The sequence below is a fragment of the Danio rerio genome, chromosome 13, assembly GCF_052040795.2.
Source record: "Danio rerio strain M-AB ecotype USA chromosome 13, GRCz13ab, whole genome shotgun sequence".
Classification (NCBI taxonomy): Eukaryota; Metazoa; Chordata; class Actinopteri; order Cypriniformes; family Danionidae; genus Danio; species Danio rerio.
In genome coordinates, this window is record NC_141033.1 from 24,020,375 (window position 1) to 24,038,521 (window position 18,147).

General features: G+C 35.3%; 1 protein-coding gene across 2 annotated transcripts in view; it reads left to right on the top strand.

Moving 5' to 3' along the window:
• The window catches only part of sh2d4ba (SH2 domain containing 4Ba), a 155,440-nt gene that overhangs the window by 132,857 nt on the left and 4,436 nt on the right, over positions 1-18,147 (top strand). Inside the window, exons 6-10 of one of the 2 annotated variants that reach the window (XM_087279185.1) lie at positions 283-421; positions 3,200-3,497; positions 6,514-6,641; positions 10,134-10,354; positions 16,238-16,370. In XM_087279185.1, the coding sequence (XP_087135311.1) occupies positions 283-421; positions 3,200-3,497; positions 6,514-6,641; positions 10,134-10,354; positions 16,238-16,330 (879 nt within the window). In that variant the 3' untranslated portion in view covers positions 16,331-16,370. Of the gene's footprint in view, positions 1-282; positions 422-3,199; positions 3,498-6,513; positions 6,642-10,133; positions 10,355-16,237; positions 16,770-18,147 lie in introns of those variants that run through there. The other variant, XM_087279186.1, reaches the window with a different exon arrangement.

An 18,147-nucleotide genomic window follows, 5' to 3' on the forward strand; every position in this document is an offset into this window, starting at 1 on the left:
TGTCTGTTTTCAGATAACGCCTCAATGGTAATTACCTTATGCCAATAATTACACAGCTTAAGTATCTCAAACAACCATGCCGCCACATGTTAGTGTCCTCGAGGATTAATTATTCAACCAATGATTTCCATTTCAACACAGCTAATGAGCCACTGGTGCTAATTCATTAGTGCTGGAAGAGTTAGAACAACAGACTGGGGCTAAGTAAAGACTGAGGTGCATATGATTTGACACACACACATACGCAAAAAAAAAAAAAAAATTTCTGTTTCTTTCACGCAGAAACAAGAGGAAGAGGAGAGGCAGAGGGAAGAGGAGGAGATACGTCGTGCAGAGGAAAAAAGAGCGAAGGAACTATATATGTCCCTTGAGCAAGAACAAAAAAAAAGTGAACAACGTGACAAAGCGTGGGAGGAACATTGTGAGTGAAGATGTTTTTGTTCTTCATCTACATGTTCATCTGTCAAATCTCTTCTGCTGTTTATTATTATGCATGTCTCTTCATTTCAACAAAATTTGAATTTATTTTCCTTTTCGAGCTTCAGTCTGTTGTGTAAATGTGAAAATGTAAAAAAATATATATACTTACTTATTTTATTTAATCCAGATATACTTTAGGTGAACTTGAAAAATGTACTGGTGTGACATATTCGTTGGGAAAATCGGGCAAAAAGTTCATTTGCAGTTTCAACAAGACTGCCAACACAAACTTTCTGGAATAACTTGTGCTGGCTGGTAAACAACTTAGAAACTGACATACCCAATGACACATGGGAAGAAGCCATCCAGTTAATGAAACCTCATCTTGTGCATGACTGATTCAAACAAAGGTTTTGTTTGTTATTCTTTATAAAGACAAAATGTCAAAACCATGCATGTCCATATATTGTTAAAATCATGTTACTGTTGCAGTGCTTCTGAAGAATATTTCGGTCACAAACACCTTTGTCCAATAAAAATAGATATATTAAGCATATAGCAGGCCCAATGCCAGCCTAGTGAAAAGGGTTTTTTTTTCTTCACAAAAAGTAGACCTTTTTGCAGTTATTCACCTCATTTTCTATTTAACTTATGATGTTTAAATACTGCATTTTACTGACATTTAAAGCACTGTTTTTAGCTGGATTAGCTTGTCAGGCGGTCATCATAGTCTCACTGTTTAATATTTCAAAAACATTTCTTTAAGATTTAGAATAAATAAATATTAAAACTTATTTATATGTATTATTTGTAAAATACAAATTTATCACATATATCATTAGGGGAAAAAATGGATCTGTTAAGGCTTTAAATTAAAAACTGCTTATTAAGGCATGGTAAATTGTCATTTATTAGGCAAATAACAAACAGGCCAGCACATTCAACATTCATTCCTGTTAGAATTTGTCCACTTAAATAATAAAAAAAACAAACATAATAATAATAATGTAGAGCCTCCTGATTTTTCTAGCTTCTCTTTGTAAAAAGTACATTTCAAAATTCATAGATAAGAGCAATAGCCTAGTATTAAAATTAAATTTTATAACCTTCAAAATAAATTTTTGGTGCTTCAAAGCTTTTTTTTTCCTTTCAAAAAAATTTTTTGGAAAAAAAAGTCACTTGTAAAATGTTTTCGCTATTTAACTACAGCACAGTTGGTAATTAGTGAAAGATGACCGCTTATGTCAGTTTCTTTTAAGTCTTACAGACTTTTTCGATGGGTTATTCTCACAATTTATGATGGCATAGAAGTCAAAATAGGACAAATGAGCTCATAAATGGGACAAATTCTGGATCTTTGTCAGTGAGGAATGGGTCTTTCGAATTATTTGAACCCCCTCTGGCTACGGGCCTGATCTAGTATGGAACTCCATGCCAAACTCCACCTACTCCTCCATGCACGGGTGGATGGACTGAGCAGGGAGAGCAGTAGCAAATCAACCCCCCATCGGCTAACAGAACCCAAAATCAAGCATAAACAATTATGATTAATTATGAGTCAATGTAAAAGCTCAGAAATGAGTAGGGGATGGTGTGTGATTTAAATTAACTGCTGTTAGATGCCAGAATCTGATTGGTACTCAATATGAACAGCTGATTGTCATGATGACAAGTTCTGCCTGAACTAATGCAATGCTTGATTTTAAAGTCAATATGAAACATAAGTTGAGATTGGCCATACAGTAGTTTCCACATTCTGATGTAAATTCAATTGAAATAGTTAGCTGATTGTCCAGTAAATTGAAAATTTGGGGTGGTGCAGATTTTGTCCTTTGGGAGCTGTTGGAAGGTGGTTGTTGCTAATGGAGAAAGATTGATAAATGGACAAAAGCAGGGCAGAAATGTACAGATTTTTAAATTACGCTTAAATTACAATTTTTTTTTACTTAAAAATGAACAATACCCTAAAAACCCCATAATGGCATTGATTTATTGTCAAGAAAGGTTATGTTCTGAAGGCTAAAATTTAAAAACGGGCTTTGGTATTTGCAATTTTAATATCTATATTAAAGGGTATTCCATTTCAGACCAAATCACCTATTCTTCATGATGGCTTAATGACCTTGTAAAAACAGAAGAAATTAACTCTTATCTTAGGGCAGGGGTGTCCAAACTCCTGCATATTTTAGTTCCAACCCCAATTAAACACACCTGAAACAGCTAATCAAGCTCTTTCTAGGTATACTTCAAACTTCCAGGCAGGTGTGTTGGAGGAAGTTGGAGCTAAACTATGCAGGACACCAGCCCTCAGGGCCGAGTTTGGACACACCTGTCTCAGGGTATTCAATACAAAACTGCAGATCATTTTTGTTGTTGTTTCTCTCTGATGTTATTTATGATATGCATTTTTGCTGTTAAGCGGAAAGCATGCAGCATACAATATATTTATATTTCATTTAATTGCCATCTGCAGTATCATAAGCCTTATGAGAACGTTTGGTAATACTACGCTCCTCCAAAGGTATTTAGAACTTTTTTCTCAAGTTAAAAACAGCAGTTTTATTTGCTGTTAGAATATTGGGGCCATAACATGAGAAGTGCTAATGATACAAAATTTAAAACAGTGCTCAGAAGCAAAGGAATCAACTACCTTGTTCCAAAAAAAAACCTCAGATATACAGTACAAGCTGGATTTTCCAACAAAGAAAGTTTTTTTTTCTAATCCCATTATTTCTCTTATCATTTCCTGCATTCAATCATCTTTCTTCTTTCTCTTTAGTGTGCCGCTGCAAAGCAGCAGATGAGGAGATGACAAGAAAAGCTTGCTGGGCAAGAGATGAGTATAAGCGTCAGTCACTACGAGCCATTGAGAAAGGTCATGTAGCTGGTCTGAGTGGCCACTTCCAGAAACAATCCCAACGTAGACACAGTGCTTTCATCGAACCATCTGCTAGTCCAGTCTCCAGCAATGAAGTCAGACCCAAACCCGGTCTTCAACGTGCAGAACCCCCGTTATACAGACGAAGGCAAAGTCGCAGGCACAGTACAACAACAACGACACAACCACTAATGGACAGGTAACCATTCTGTACAGCAATAACAGCATATGACACTAGGAGTTTATTACATCTCAGGGCGTTTAAATGCTTAATTTGTTTTAAGATATGCAAGACCTAAAGTAGATCTCGACCACATTAGAGATATACAAATCTTTTCAATTAAATCTTTTTAACTTCATTTTGATGAAAAGGTTTTATTTTGCTTAGATTAAGGGAATGAGTTATATATAATATAAATCCCCAGAGTAACCTATTTTGTGTGGGGGATAAAATTATAATTAAACCAGATATAGCTAAAATGTCAATGTAAACAAAGCTATGAATTAATATTAACCTCTGTATAAACAGATGGCGTTTAATAAAGTGTATTCAGAAAAATTGCTGTAAGAGCTGAGTGATAAGATACACTGCTTAAATGTTCATTAAAAACAATACTTAGCGGTCTACATGTGTTTGTTACCTTACAATACAAACATCCAGCAAATGTAACAAAATGTAAAATGAACAAAAGGTGCAATTAAACACATACCTCTGACTGGCTATATAGCTATGGCTGCGGGAGTCGTTGGATCGTGATAATAGAAAACAAACTTGTGGAGCTGAATTTGACTGCTAGTTCTCCATTTTTCAAAATAAGAGTCCCCCATACATTGTATGTTTAATATAAACTTAAATAATGGAGGAATATTATCCTTGTTATAACCTCAAAAAGCAGCCTGGGGCATGCATATCAATGATCCCATGTGCATATCAGCTGATCCTCTGATGATGCAGCTAGAACATGACAAAGTACGTGCAAATCTTCCATGCATCAGTCTGTATCTGTTTAAAAACAGTCTGTTTTCTGATTGGCCTGTTTTCCACCAGGGTTTTACACTCAAAGATTTTCCATGAGAACAAGCAAACAATGATGTTTGAGGCTCACATTATGGCCATTGCCATGTACTGATGTAACATTTTTAGACTATGCTTAGGTGTTCATATATATTCTATTCATATTATGGTTTTATGGTAACTGTTTCAGTATGGTTACGTATATTATATGTTTCGTAAGAAAACAGGACACAATCAAATAAAAAATAAAGAAAATAATATCTTCAAGCAAAAGCACAAATGAATACAATATTGCAAAAATACTACAAATGTTTTACAGGTATTGAACAGTACTTTTCACTTTTAAGACAATACACAGATTCATCACATTGAGAAAGTCATAGACATGGGCGTTGCTAGGCCTATTTTAGGGGAGCTGTAGGCCCCTATATTTCTACTCAGCCCCCCTAAAACGTTTGTGATTAGCTCATAAACTGTACACAAAATTTTTGCCTCAGTCCCCTTTCAATTTAATATGTAAACAGCAGCAGAATTCGGGTCCTCCCCGTCTTTTGTTTTTAATTTGATTAGTAAACCACAGCAGTGGACAGCGAGAAAAGGAGGTGTGTGTTTATTGATAAATTGTTATAATATCTGCTTATATGCAGTTCTTTGATTTAGATAACCTTATCACCTGTATCCCAATGTCACGGAGGAGCAGTCGGGTTTTCTCTTCGTTCATTTCATCAGCACAGCAGTTTCCTCCAGCGAAAAATGTAACTCCTATTGAACATTTTGCTATTTTCATTTCAAAATAAACAAAAAAAAACAAAAAAAAAAAATTATTATTATATTAAATATATAGTGCAGTGTTTTTACTGAATAAATCTAATAATAGGTAATAATAGGTTCTAAGGCATAACCGATAAAATACCTGTCTAGCATGTTAACATAATTATTTGACATAAATTGAGTTTTACCCGTCAGAAACAAGATTTCATTTACACATCATAAAATTCATAAAATTCTTCTTCAGATGAGGGCCCTTTTCACATTTCCAGTGCATGCTTCTTTTAATGTTTAAATAACAAAAGCTGAAATGAGTTAAACACGTATAGGGGGGTACTGTGTGGGCTTCTGCTCGCGCACTGTCAAAAGCAGGGTATGATGCTGTAAATGACTGGACATTCTGCACTCTGCAGACTGAGGTTATAAACATGTTTTGTTTTAACACAGGCCCATTAGGAATATGTGTCAAGGGCTACATTTTTGGGAATGTGCAAGGGGCTAAGTTAAGCAGCATTTTGTGTGCAAAATGAACACGACAGGGTGGTATGATCCAGCTGACAACTTCGGTTTCTTTTTATGCTACCACTGACCAGTTATCTCCATATGGACAGCTTTTCTGACATGACCAGTTTTCTTGGTAGCTTGCCTCATATTACATTGGACTTGGGATTTAGAGCAGACCAGGGTTTGAGTCTGGAGAACATTCTGTTCCAGAAACCATGTAAAACAAAAATAAACAAAAAAATGAAATGCGGCCACGACAGCTTTTCTCTTTTGGTTTGCTTTTGAAACAGCTATCGGTTGGGTTTAGGGAAGGGGATGGTGGGTTGATAGCAACCTGAGAAGGGTGTTGAAATTTGCAGAAATTTACACAGCAGCTTCTGGTGGATTTTTGAGAAGGACGTGCAAATTGCAAGTATGACAAAACATGCCCAAGTGACACATTTGAGATTGTCAAAAATGTACACTGTGGCCTCTGGTGTATTTGTGACAACAAAAACTGCAAACAGACGTAGCCCCAGGCACATAATTTGCAGTTCCCAAAAATGTAGCCCTGAGCATTTATCTCCAATGAGGGTTGGTTTTGTCCCCTGCTTCGGGTTTGTGTACATGGTGGTTTGTTCAGCTCTCACTGCTGTGCTTGAGCATTTGGATGGGTAAAAAAGAACATATTCAAACATGAACATAGTCATTACAGAGAGTAATTACAGAAATGGGAAAAATGCTATTTTAAATCAAAACCAAAAGTGCACAATTTACAAATGCGCAATAAACCGTGGATGTTATACCAAAAGGTTCAATATTGTGGCATCCCTACAATATGTTAACAAAAGGCTTGATACTTTTGACCAGGTTGAGAGACCTTATTTAAAATGGCTGTGCACTCTATTAAGAAATACGCAGTTCTGTAAGCACTTTTCTTTCCCAATAGCCCTGCATGGTTGCAAACACCACGACCTGGTTCCAGAGAGCTGGTTATACTCTGGTTCAATGAGGAGCAGAAACCAAAACAAGCAGGATATGAAAGAAATGGCAAGGCTATCGCCCCATGGTTCCACGGTATGTTTTCTGAATGACCTGGTGTCTTTGATCATCCGATATGATACATTAAAATCCATTACCACCTCTTAAATTGTGTGCAATGAATAGTTTGCCAAACAAAGTCAACATTAATTTCAGAATTATTCTGGTAAATTCTGTCCTGTAAGAAGGAGGAAAACATGAATAGTTTTAGTACTCTGGCATATGCTAGCTCCTCTAAAGCAGATAACTCTGCTCTGCCCTTTTACCCTCCTCTACACACTGTCACCCTGATCCACAAGGAGAGGGAAATGGAGTGTGTAGAAAATGCAGCCCTGTTTTGAAACAAGAAACTGGCCAATTGACAGATGGAAAGCAGCGGTGTGTGTGTCTGCATCTACTTGTGCCCGGACAGAGAGTAGAGAGAAATTGAGGGGAGTGCTCAATAATTCAGATGCTTTGCTAGGCTAATTACTGGCGTGAGTCCTGAAGCTTTGTCATGTTAGAATGGGTTACAGTGTGTGAGTCCTGGTTAAATGACAAGAGAGCAGATTATTAGGCTTGCGAGTGTCGGAAATTCCAGTGGAATGTTGGCCATGTGATTCTGAATAGATAAGAGCCCACACACTTATTCATAGCCTTACTGACACATATACACAAGCCTGGTGTAGGTTTACATCAACACTGCTGGTACAGATACATGGAAAAAACATACTATACCGCTTTCGACCTGGCACCTGATGGCTCTATTACAGAGATAACAAGATTAAAATGGAAACAACGCTGAAACCACTCTTTAAAAGTCATTACCCTGTATAAAAATAATAATAAGGTAAACTATATTGATTTTGTTTAACCTTTTAAGCCCCAAAGTGTTTTTTTACATGCATTTTTTATTTCTCTTTGCTATTTGGGCTTATTGGAACCTAATTAGAATAAAACCTAAGTATACTATATGAGGTATGTATGATGTACTTTTAAAAAAAATTATGTCCAAATAAATGGAATTGTGGTCTGAATTTGCATAAAACCCTTTTTCATTACGGTTTTTGAATGCATTAATAACACATACATATTTTTTGAACATGTTTTGACTATCAGAGAGTAAAACAACATTTTTTGCCCATTTTGGACAGTTAAAAATAGTGTTTGGGACATTTCATATGCTGCAAAACAGTTGACACTGTATATCTGTAACAAAACAAAAAACATTCAACGTATTTTCAATAGCCACTTAAGAGCTTAAATGTGCTGTCCACACATGTGGCCACCAAGTCCTAGGAGGTTAAAGCATCTAAATTGTTTAAGATCATTAGTTTAAAATCTAAAATCTTGACAAATGCATTCATAACCACGAAATTATTTTACTAAACTTTAATACTTAAAGTAATATCATCCTTTCCAAAAAATATTTGGGCCTCAAAAATAGAATAATAACAAGCAAAACGTTTTTTTTTTTTTTTTTTTTTGAAGTTTAACATATTTTATTTGATACAGTTTCTTCTCAATATTTTAAAGTAAAATCTGTAAAAATCTGTTTAAATTTGAAAAAGAATTGTAAAAGTATCAACTATTTCACTTTCACTATCACTATTCAGGAGCCATGTGCCACCTGCTGTCAGGTAAAAGCTGAGGATCTCTCTCTCTCTCTCTCTCTTGGTTGTTGCCTTGGTGATGACAGATTGAGACCCACTGCCTAATGTTTTCATATGTACATGACTGACAACAAGATGTAAAGAGAAAGGTAATAGTAAAAGTAACGCAAAAATGCCTGCAATTAAAGTCGAATCCCGGACATTTTATTAGGTTTAGAAATCCTGACCCAACAAATTTTTTAGTCCCAACATGAAGACATGTCTATGAAAAAAGAGGATGTATGGTCACCATATTATAGTTCACATGTTTTCCCAGTCCTGAGTTGCGGCTTTTAATCTGATAAAATATAGTATCTACAAGTGTTATATGTATACATTTTTAACTTGATTGCAGAGAATGCCCAATAAAATCTCATTCATTGTATCAAACTTATAAAACACTTCTAGATACCATATTTTATCAGATTAAAGGCCGCAACCAAGTACTGGGGAAACATGTGAAGTTTAATTCTAACCCTTTCAATAATAGATTAAATGTGAATGTATTTTAAATGCATTAGATTACAACATCATAAATGTGTAGACAAATCTATTTAAACATATGAAATAAACATTTTAATAGCAATTAAATTATATATTTTTATTATTATAATAAATGCAGTATATAATAGAGAATATAATAATAGAGACAAAATTACATCAACATTTTTTATGGGTTTCAAAGTTAAATTATAATGCATTTTAATGGCAAGTCATCAAGTGTCCATCCTAATGTATACAAAGTCATCTTGAAATTACCTGATTGTGAAGTATTTAGTAAAAAGTATTTATATATTCATAAAAAGTATAAAGTTAAGTAATTATACATTTTCATAACATGTACAGTGGGGGAAATAAGTATTGAACACGTCATCATTTTTCTCAGAAAAAATATTTCCAGAGCTGCTGTTGACTTTCAGTTGTCCACGGATGTTGGTAACAACCAAAGAAATCCATATATGCAAACAAAACAAAACTAATTAGTTTACAATTAATTTTATGTGTGACAAAATGAAATGACACAGGGAAAAAGTATTGAACACATGAAGAAAGAGATGCGCAGGAAAGCTGTGAAAGCCCAGCCAGCAGCTGAAATCTCTCAGTAGAAGTTCAGCAACCCTTTGCCCTTCATCAGTATCAATGTATATTAGCTGCTTCAGTCCAACATCTACATTATCAGGATGATGAAGATGAAACCAGAGTGAACATTTCAGCAAGACAATGACAGTCAAGGAAACTCTCAAATGCTTTCAGAGAAAAAAATCAAGCAATGGTCCGGCCTATCACCTGACTTGAATTCAATAGATAATACAAAATAAAATAAAAACCATAAAGATTTTTACACTCTGTGAAAAACTCACACCTAAGCAATTCATGTGAATTTATTCTCCATATGAGAGTCATCTTTAAGCTGTCGTCACCAAAAAAGCATTTTACATAAAGTATTAAATATGTTTCAGTAATTTGCTATCTTCTAATGTTATTCCATTGTTGTTACACATAACTCTTTTTTTCTGATTATTTTATTGTTTTGTTTTATTTTTATGCTTGTATTATTTGGCTTTTTATCTTCAATTCCAAGTCAACAGCTCCTTTAGAAATATTATTCCCAGGAAAAAGCATGACGTGTTAAATACTTATTTCCCCCATTGTGATTAAGGGCCTAAATGTATTCAAATTAATCTCTTATTATAAAGTATTAAATATAATATTTTTGCAAAGTATGCTGAAGTGTACAAGGGCAAACAGAGTCTTTGATGTGCCTCAGTCAATATCAACGACGAAAAAAAAACTGTGTAAATGTTTTTGGGAGTTTGTATTAGTGTACACATAATTACCAGTGTAATAAATGGAAACTCTTGACTCCACTGACAGTTTACTGATGTCTCTCCTAAAGGCATCATCTCTCGGGAGGACTCAGAGACCCTGCTTATGAATGCTGCTGTGGGCTCTTTCTTGGTACGGGTCAGTGAAAGGATATGGGGCTACACACTGTCTTATCGTACTGCCAGCGGATTCAAGCATTTCCTTATCGATGCTTCTGGAGACTACTACAGCTTTCTGGGTGTGGACCAAAACCGTCATGCCACCCTTGCTGACCTCATTGACTTCCACAAGGTAAGTGAGCAGAAAAGGTTTCAAGGAACAGTTCTTCCAAACATGAACTCACCATTAAGAATATGATAGTCGTCCAAAATTGTTCATACCCCTGGCAGTTTCTGATTTAAAGTTTTGTGTAAATGTAAATAAAAGAAATATATTTTATATATAAATATATTTCAGTAATTCTTATTAAAGTTCAGTTATTCTTAGTAAAAAAACATTAGTGTGCCATTTGGGACAACACTACATACATATACTATCATGTTAAGTGTGTAAGTGCATAAGTACACAGTGCATGAGTGCATAGTGTATATTGTGGCATTTGGGACGCAGCTGTAGTGTCGTCCCAAATGGCACACTTATGTTTTTTTACTTACCGGAAATTCAAACCGTTTCCCTGATGACGTTAGACCGCCGCCAAATCAGTGAAATAAATGACCAAATTATCAAATAATACCTGCCGTGAGTATTGCTGCATTCACCATCGAGAGGCGCTATAATCACTCTCGTAGGAGAATTTTGCTTTCACCATCCAAAATAAATAAAGTTATCCAACATGTGCGCCCGATAGCTCCGTCCCTTCCGCTACGTAGGCAAACCTGCGGTCGTGGAGTGTGTGAAGTGTCCATCATTCCACACTTCATTTTACCAGCTGAATGAGTGCATCATCCGGGTAATTAAAGTGCACTTATTATTTTTAGTATTATTTTATTATTAGTTTTCAGTGTAAACACACTACTTACACTATTTATACTACAAAATGGCGTAGAATAGTGCATAAGTATGCGATTTGGGATGCAGCTCATGAATACTGTTTTTACAAGTGACTGTCTGGTTAACACAGGAAGATATAAGAGGGTAGTATTCCCATGAACTGCAGTGTCCTCTTTGCTTCAATGAATCTGCATTATTCTGGCAAATAATACCTTTCATGCAGTAAATCACATAAATTACACTTTAGGTGTATTAAACAATATTGTTTAATGTACAGTTGTTTGAAACTGCTGTTTAAAAAAAAGATTATCAAAGTCCTTGTTAAGATTATCAAGTTGTTTAAATGTACATGTTTTATTGTGTATTATATGACGTATTGTCTATTATGAGATTGTTGTTACTCTGTATTGTGGCTCCACACTGCTGAACAGGATCCACTAATTTGAGCTAAATTTAATTCAATTTTACTCAATTCATACTTGTGGAATTTAATTAATATTATTGCTTGTAATCTGTTGCCTCAATTTTATTGTGGTAATGTAATGTAAAAACAGATGTGGATCTGGAGTCTTCTTTATTAGTATAGCTGATTAACCATGTGGATAAATGATAACACCCTTCTGAGCCTACTAGTAGGTGCAGAAGGCCCCTACTGGCCCATATTTATCAGCTAATAACCACTAATAAACTAATAACGCTCATTCAATCAAGTGATAACATTGGAAGCAGGTTGTTACAATGCTATTAACACACAACCATGGTTAACTTGAAACCTTCAAATTGCGGAAAATAAACAGTAATTCTGACAGAACCGTGTCTTCTAAAGAAAATTATAGGTGTGTGTATGATGAGAACATTTTGATCAATGCTCTTATGAACTTGTTTATTAACTGGACCCACTCAAAATTTTTGGATAAGTTAAAAAAAAAAAAACTTTCAATAAAACATCCAATATTTCTTTTATCTATATAATTTTTTGGCTGCAGTATTCCATCAGCAGTTCAGTCTGAAACATTTAGAAATCTCAGCCAGCTACAGCTATTCTTCATTGAGCACGGAGAAAAAATAATGGTAAGAAGTTCATATTTATGTCCAAAAAATAAAACAAACTTGCAAAAGCTCTCTGTCCAGGGAAAGCCTGCCATGGGAAAAGTTGTGTTTTGAACAAGACTCTCAATGACTAAATATGCATTTTCCCATAATATATACCATTTGTAAAAGAACAATTCAATTAAACTGTGTAATTGTTTAGTGCTTTTTACTTTGTTTAGTTTTCTGCGTAAATATTTAGTGCCTTTAGCTTCAGACATAAGTTTTCCAAATTCTCCAAATAATGTTTTCACTGAGGAGAAACCCCAATGCCTAGATTCATCACGGTGTGCAGGATTAAAGTTGGGTCAGTCTTAAAGCCTCTGGATGTCTAAAATTATGATCTTTGAGAAATGGATTAGAAGTCACGGATGATTCCCGAGTCAAGCACTGTAATGTAATCTGCGCTAAAGCATCTTTCAACTGAGAGCTTGCCTTGGCGTCTCCACAAACCTCGTATCCCTTCAGCATACCCTGTGTAACCATGGATACGTATTTCACTGTCTGGAACGCTGTCAAAGTTGGAGTCACAAGCTGTGAAATCTCTGACATTAGTTACATGCAAATGCAGGCGACGTTGTACAACTGTCAACAAGCGTTCCCGCTTCACGCCTCTGCAATATGGTAAAAATAAATAAAAAACTGCTGTAGAGGACCTGTCTACATACATATATCAAAATTACAACGAGTTTAGCTCAGATGGAAAAACATGCTTAATTCAATGACAATCAACGGCTGCGTAAAAAAGCAACTCAGATTTATCTTGAAACAGCAGCAGCGCTGAAAACAAGGCTGCCCTTACTATTCCAGGCCATATTTAACTCGTTATTTGAATATGTAAAACAGACTGAATGACACATGCACACACACACACACAAATACATCTACACAAATTGATTCTTCAGTGGATCTTGTGGAATGGTAAGGTGCTATACGTCACAGTTATCTTAGCCCAGAAAGTTTTTGGGGTAAGCAACTATAGTTGCCAAAGTTCATAGTTGCTTGGTGAGGTACTTTTCTACTTGTTATCCATGTTTAATTGCTCTATGTGTATGTTTGCATGGACACTAATAATCAGATGTTAATACGATTGAGAGTTTACCATGTAAACAGCTATTTTTGGATTACCTTAATCTGACTAAAGTAATAATCTAATTAAACAGAAATCAGATTGTGGAGTTTGCCGGTTGCATTATTGAAGTGCATTACAGACATGTAAACACCGCATTCAAACTATTGTCATCATGATTTTTACTAGATTTTGCGACGGGATATTCTATAAACACACGGCTAATTGAGTCGGGCTATATTCGATATCACATTTCATTAAAACAACACAATTCCAGCAGTTCATACTCGCATCCAGTATCTCGTTTGGCATGAATGAAATGTTCCTGAATGAAAGTAAAACTGCAGTTAAAGTCGACAAATTAAGAATGAAACACCCAAATGATGTTAATCAAATTATGAGCTATAACATGTAAAATGGGATCATGAAAGGAACAAAAGGTTACTCATATAAACACCTTAATCATATTATTGTCTTATTCAGATTAAGGCAAATATTTCAATTACTGATGCCCATGTAAATAAAGTCAATGACATTCATTTTAAGGCTTTCAAATTCTTACGCCAGCATGCCAACTGGAAGCAAACCTTCCCAAATAAAGACAATGTTACTTTTGTCACAATATTATAACTATATTATATCTATCATCAGGGTCTCTAAAAACTTCCAAACAAAACAAAACTTGCAAGAGGGTGGAGAGTGATGGGTTCCAGCTGGAAAGGCATCCGCTTCGTAAAACATATGCTGGATAAGTTGGCAGTTCAGTCTGCTGTGGTGACCCCAGAATAATAAAGGGACTAAGCCGAAAAGAAAATGAATGAATGATTTGTAAAATGTCCAAGCTGCAACTATATGGTGAGCAAATATCTTGTAATAACATCATTTGTGGGGAATTAGTGAATACAATGTTGATAAGTTAATAAATCAAGGTTATTGGTCTTGTTTAAAAAAAAAAATCTGCTTTCATAATATACCGCCTAAAAACGTAACCCTTTAAATATTATCTTTACTTTAAAGTAGAACATATAATGCGCTATAGGTGAATTGAGTAAAATAAACTGTTCGTAGTGTATGAATGTGAATGAGAGTGTATGGCTGTTTCCCAGTGATGGGTTGCAACTGGATGGGCATCCGCGGCGTAAAAGATATGCTGAATAAGTTGGTGGTTCATTCCGCTGTGGTGACCCCTAATAAATAAGGGCCGAAAAGAAAACAAATGAAGGAATGTCTAAGACTGTGGTTTAAGTAAACTTAACATAACTTAATTGGCCTAAGGAAATTTGACTCAACATGAGCAAGAAATACTTTTACTACATTAGTAAACAATACTTGATATGAAGTCAAGAAGACTTAATGACCCAACTAGATGTTTCTCAGTATAAGTATGACTTTTTCCTACATCAATAAATAATACTTATTGTGATGAAGTTATGATTACTTAATTAATTTAGGGCAATGAGTTTACATAATTCAATTAATTAAACCTAACAAGTTACTTTTTTAACTAGTACTCAATTATAGTCCACAATTAAATGATAGTTTGTATATATTTGTACTATAAGTGAACTTATAAGTGGACCAGAAGTTTGCGTGTAATAATAAGTTTGTGAAGGACGAAAGAAATCATGACATGCATCCCATACAATTTGTTATTGGCATTTAATCCATCCAAGTGCTTGCTTAAGACTCTAACCTGCAACCTTTGAATCACAAGTCTGTCTAGGTAACATCTAGGCCACGACTGACGAATTCTTATGCACTCTTAGCTAACTGGTAGATTTCTGGTGTTATACTTCAAGAGTGTTTCTTTTTTCACTGGTGATAGTTTAAAGAAGACAACTTGTAGAAGCTAATTTGGAATTATCAGAAGTTAATACTGAGCAAAATTTTACACCCTTGTCTCTGAAATCAACGCAATCTCACGGCAATTCAGAACTTTTTGATTTAGTGGCTAATTCGTACGATCTTATTCATACAATTTAGTATGATTTGCTCATCAACCAATGACGGTTAGGATTAGGGGTGGGGTTGTGTGCCATGCCTCCTTTTTAAAAATCGCACATTTTCATACGACTGAACTTGTACGAATTTGTACGAATTAGCCAATAAACTGACAAAACGTAAAATACTTGAAAATCGTCATAGTATGTATATGTGTGGGAGGATTTGTGTACAAGTTCTTTTACATAAATAGTAGTTTATGATAAATGTAAAGGTGGCGCAGTGGGTAGCACAATCGCCTCACAGCAAGAAGGTCGCTGGTTCGAGCCTTGGCTGAGTTAGTTGGCATTTCTGTGTGAAGTTTGCATGTTTTCCCCGTGTTGGCATGGGTTTCCTCCGGGTGCTCCGGTTTCCCCCACAAGGCCAAAAACATGTGGTACAGGTGAATTATATGCTAAAATTGTCCATAGTGTATATGTGTGCATGAGTCTGTATGGATGTGTCCCAGTGATTGGTTGCAGCTGCTTAAAACATATGCTGGATAAGTTGGCAGAAAAATAAAGGGACTAAGCTGAAAAGAAAATGAATGAATGATATATAATAGGATTCAGATATAAAATAAAAGTTTAAAAAATGACCTTAAAATGTATTGTTTTTGCGGAAGATAGCTTAATTATGAACTAGGGCCTCTCACAACATTGCTTAAAAAGGCATAAAATAGATTCAAAATATCATTGACAAATTGTCATTGTAGTACAACCCCATTCATAAAAAAACATACGAGAGAGGGAGTAAAATGTAAAACCTGTTATTATTCTACACAGCACCATTTGACAACAGTACTGTATGTATTTTAAAAATAGCTGTTGTATGGCGCTTTTAAAATATCTACTATATAGCACTGAAAGTGGTTCCCCTGTGATTTCAAGCCAACACACCGGTTCTAGTGCTACTTATCACCATTTTTCCTTAGAGTAAGCATGCTCTCTTGATTTTAGCCAGTTGTGTATCAGAAAACATCCATTGTAGTTGCTACTGTGAACAGCTGCCTTAATAATGTGGATTCTGATTCTGTCGATTCTCAGGAGGAAATCATCACGACTACAGGGAAAGAGCTGCTGCTTGAGGCCTGCACGCGGACTGGACCCTCAAAAGACTTCGGTGGGCTTCTCCCATGACTCCTCATATGCAGGACTTCAAAGGCTTCAAAGTAACAGGGTGATCGTTGCATTTCAAAGAACGCAGTCCAAAATAAACAAGACTCCATCCTCTGCCTCTGATTCAAAGTGCCTTATGATCAGGCCCCATTGGTTTTATTATTATTATTATTTATTTTTTATTTATTTATTTATTTTAACTTTTTTTAAGGGTAATATGTAGTAAATGAATCAGAGAGTACTAATGCTTGTTAGTAAAATGTTTGTGTTAGAAATTTGTTTAAATTGACCAGATAATTAGGTAAAAGATAAAACGTTTTGTAGGCTGATTTTTTTAATGTTACAATGTAGTCTGCTTATTTATTCATTCATTCATTCATTTATTGTTTCACAAGAAAATTACTTGATTTACAGAGGACACCCAATAAAATATATATATATATATATTGGCAGAAACTATTAAATAAAATATGATCTTGCATAGACACTCTTTTATAGTGACTTCTTGAAAACTCTGTTCCTCTAAGTTTACTGCATTTATTAGGAATGTGTTAACATTGGTTTTAGGTCAGATAACATTTTTACATCTAGACATTTAGAGCTTTTTTTTTCCTTTTTAGAAAATGACAGAATAACAGATGTTTTTATTTATAGTAAAGGAAATCAGGGTTATTCCATCAAATATTGATTTCTCAGTTTTTTAGCATTGTAATGGCAATATATATATATATATATATATATATATATATATATATATATATATATATATATATATATATATATATATATATTAGGGCTGTAACGATACACAATATAAAATCGAAATCGCGACACTCAGATCTACGATCCTGTGTCGCGGTGTGATAAGGGAGAATCGCGACACACCCCGTGATACCTTTCCACTAACGTCACGAGTGCCTGCAAAAGTTGAGCTAATTAACACTTTTTTTCGTTCGACATACGAGCACTGCTCCGTTTAAGCCCTCGCAATATTTAGCCGGGAGAGCTCGCACGGAGCTCTTAGTAAGGGACCGTCTGAATGTGTCAGAAATATCAAAAACAAAACCAACTTAACCCTGCTTGACAACGGACAACGCCAGAAACATTGCCAATGCTGTCAAAGCGGCCGGAATTTCAGCGCATATACGATGATTTGCTCACACTGTTAATGTGGCTGCGCAGAGAGGGATGGACGTTCACCAGATGTCAGGTAACAGCGCAAACTTTTCTGTAACCGTGCTATGCGCTTTCTGTTTGAACCTTTGAGAGTGCTGACTGACAGGTGCGTGAGGTCAGAAAACACGACGAAGCTTTCAGTTAAGATAAACACAGTTTCTATAGCTATACTTTATTTATAGATAAAGGTATATGACTCTGCATATAATCACTCTATCTTGCTGGAGTTTATAGCCGTTTCGTTTTACTTCAGGACGCATTAATGCCGCTCAGAAGGTCTAATCGCTGTTTTAAGTTATCCAGAGCTGTATGAATATACAAATCTTGAATATCACAATAGTATTAAATATTACAATTGTAACAACACAAACAGCAACACTTTTGCACAATCGATACCCAGCTGATTCAGTCGTTTCATAAGAGGACCGCGCCTCTCCTTTTTTCCTTGTCAACATAAAGGCAGTGAGGTGCGCCTCGTTTTCGGCCCCTTGTTTAACTGCAAGGCATACTTAATGTACGGTACGATAACGTATAACCCGTGCTTACAGACACATTTGCCAAAGAAGCAAAATGGAAGAAGAATATTGCTGTTTGATACAGACCTGTTGATACTAAACCAGCGCTTATGTTGACCTGGATCTGCGTAATAAACGAAACAAATA